At 37.1% G+C, this 2,926-nt stretch overlaps 1 protein-coding gene across 1 annotated transcript; it reads left to right on the top strand.

Moving 5' to 3' along the window:
- The first annotated feature begins 1,727 nt into the window (after positions 1–1,727).
- LOC113269515 (olfactory receptor 51F2-like) lies at positions 1,728–2,672 on the top strand. Its single transcript, XM_026518393.3, has one exon. It carries the CDS (start codon positions 1,728–1,730, stop codon positions 2,670–2,672), a length of 945 nt encoding a protein of 314 aa, XP_026374178.2.
- Positions 2,673–2,926: the final 254 nt, after the last annotated feature.

The following is a 2,926-nucleotide window of genomic DNA, read 5'->3' as shown; positions in this document are numbered from 1 at the left end:
ATTTTACAGAGAGAGCATGAGTGAGTGGGGGTGCAGAGGGAGAGGGAGAGAGAATCTCAAGCAGACTCCATGCTGAGCATGGAGCCGGATGTGGGGCTTGATAGCACAACCCTGAGATCATGACCTGAGCTGAAACCGAGAGTTGGACGCTTAACCAACTGAGCCACCCAGGTGCCCCACTATGAGTTAATTTAAATTATAACTTCCAATGGATTAATTTAAATTATAGCATCTGACAATATGTCTAAGAACTTACAATTTGCTAAAATTAAGCTTCATTCGTTTATTTACATATCATACAATACAGATGCAATCCTGACATAAAATTGTTTCAACTCTGAACCCTAGAAACATTAAATAATTAGGAGCTTTGCAAACATAGATATCTCTAACACATTTGCCTTATTTATTGATAGGGTATTATATTATTATTGAACTAGGATTATATCATTATCATTAACATTGAAAAGTGTGGTATAGTTGTTAATTGCACAGGTTCTAAAGTCTTATTTTCTCTGATTCCCAACATCAATTCTTTCAGATTTTATGACCTTCAGCTATTTATCCAAACTTCTAAACTTCACTTTATGCATCTGAACAAATAAAAATACTTCTCCTTAGGTTTGTCCAAGGCTCAAAGGAAGTAATCTATGTAAGATACTTAGATCATTGTATGAAGCATCTTCTTCTCATTCACATAATATACACCCAAATAACCTCATAAGAAATCAAAAGTCATATTAAAAACCAGGGTATACATGCTACAAAAGACGATTATCATTTTCCTCATGATTTTTACCATGACAGGGACATGTTCCATAATGGTAAACAAGGCAGTATTTTAGTTTACAAATTAAGAAGAGTATCACACTTCAGATCCATGGAACTGAAGCATCTTCCCTCAGTTCACTCTAGTAAACAGATCTCATGAGACAGGATGAACTGGCATTATCTAAGGTGGATTCTTAGGTTATCCCTGAAAAGAGATGTTGTCCTGCCAAGTTAAAATAAATTTGCACTTGGAATATGGGTTTAATAATTCTAAAATTGCAAGGCAAAATTAATCAATTATTTTAGGCTTAGACCTACTCATCATTAGAGTATTTTGGGAAGGGCAAATAAAACATACTGAATATCTTCTATGAGCAAAGAATTATACTAAGCAAAGTTTAGCTAAAAATAAATTCTTATTCTCATGAGACCATAGTAATAAACATAAACTTATAATCCAGTTGAAGGATAAAAACTGTAACAAAAAATATTGATGAGTCCAAATTAGTAAGTGATAAACAACAAACAAATTTAGCTGAGTACGAAATTAAATTGAACTTAATTAAATATTTTATTTCAGTGATGAATCCAACAGACATAATATTGAGTGAAAGGAGCCGACGCAAGTAGTAAATACTGCAGGATTCTATTTATATCAAGATCAAGAACAGGGAATGGTCATTATGGTAACAGAGGTCAGAATAACGGTTACAATAGGAGAAGATATTGATGAGGGTAAGGCATTAGGAAGCCTTCTGGGTTGCTGGTAATGTTCTATCGGTTATCTTGAAAGTAGTTCTATGACTGCATACAGATGCATTAAGCTGTACTCATTAAGCCGTACTCTAAAGTTTTGAGCACTTTACCAAATGTGTATTAAACTTTAAAAGTAACTTTAAAATTCTAAATTTAGAAAATCAAGATCTTACAAGAGAATTCAGCTCCTGCAGATCATAATGCAAATTTTCCATAATTCTACTTTCCCTACTTTTCTCTTGACTGGGGTCCCTGGACTTGAATGGGCCCACGCCTGGATCTCGATACCCTTCTGCTGCCTCTATTTAACTGCTCTTTCTGGGAATACCCTGATCCTGTTTGTAGTCCTCACTGAGCCAAGCCTCCATGAGCCCATGTACTATTTCCTCTCCATGTTGTCCACCACTGATATTGGCTTATGCATCTCTACACTGGTGACAGTACTAGGAATATTCTGGCTCAATGCCCGGGAGATCAGCTTTAATGCTTGCTTATCACAAATGTTCTTCATTCACCTTTTCACTTTCATGGAATCTTCAGTGCTCCTGGCTATGGCTTTTGATCGTTTTGTGGCCATTTCCAACCCACTGAGATATGCTACCATTCTAACTCATGCAAGGATTGCACAGATTGGTTTGGCAGTCATTACCAGGGGGACTGTCATTCTGACACCACTAGTTCTGCTTCTCAAGCGTCTATCGTTCTGCCGAAGTCATGTGCTCCATCATTCCTACTGCTTCCACCCTGATGTAATGAAGCTCTCGTGTTCAGACACAAAGATCAACAGTGCATTTGGACTAACAGCAATCATCTCTACTGCTGGAGTGGACTCTATCTTTATCTTGCTTTCCTATGTCCTGATCATTCGCTCAGTTCTCAACATTGCATCACCAGAGGAGAGGAAAAAGGCCTTCAGCACCTGCATTTCTCATATCACAGCTGTGGCCTTATTCTACATCCCTTTAATCAGCCTGTCTTTTGTTCACAGATTTGGAAAACATTCTCCACCATATGTGCCCACACTGATTGCTAATATTTACTTGCTCATTCCCCCTGTGATGAATCCCATCATCTATAGTGTGAAAACAAAGCAGATTCAAAAAGCTGTGCTCAAACTTGTGTGTTCTAAGGGAACTCATATTTAACAATTATTGGCCCATAAAGAACTTTTTCAAAGTCAGTGAAATTTTATCATAAATTGGAGTTATAACCCATGCAATTTTAGAGTTGCGTAGAGTTGGGTGTCATCTAATTCAAACATCTCCACAATGCTGTTAGTCCTACAACTTTCCTACCACCAAAATACTAAGTCAGATTCTCAGTACCTCTCAGTTACCCTATTCCTAGATGACTAACTGACTTCCTATCTGTCTGCTGTTTCTATCAACACTACACATCA

This window comes from Ursus arctos, unplaced genomic scaffold (assembly GCF_023065955.2).
Source record: "Ursus arctos isolate Adak ecotype North America unplaced genomic scaffold, UrsArc2.0 scaffold_22, whole genome shotgun sequence".
Taxonomy (NCBI): Eukaryota; Metazoa; Chordata; class Mammalia; order Carnivora; family Ursidae; genus Ursus; species Ursus arctos.
Note: the sequence above shows the minus strand (reverse complement) of the source record. Positions and strands in the feature narration are given on the sequence as shown.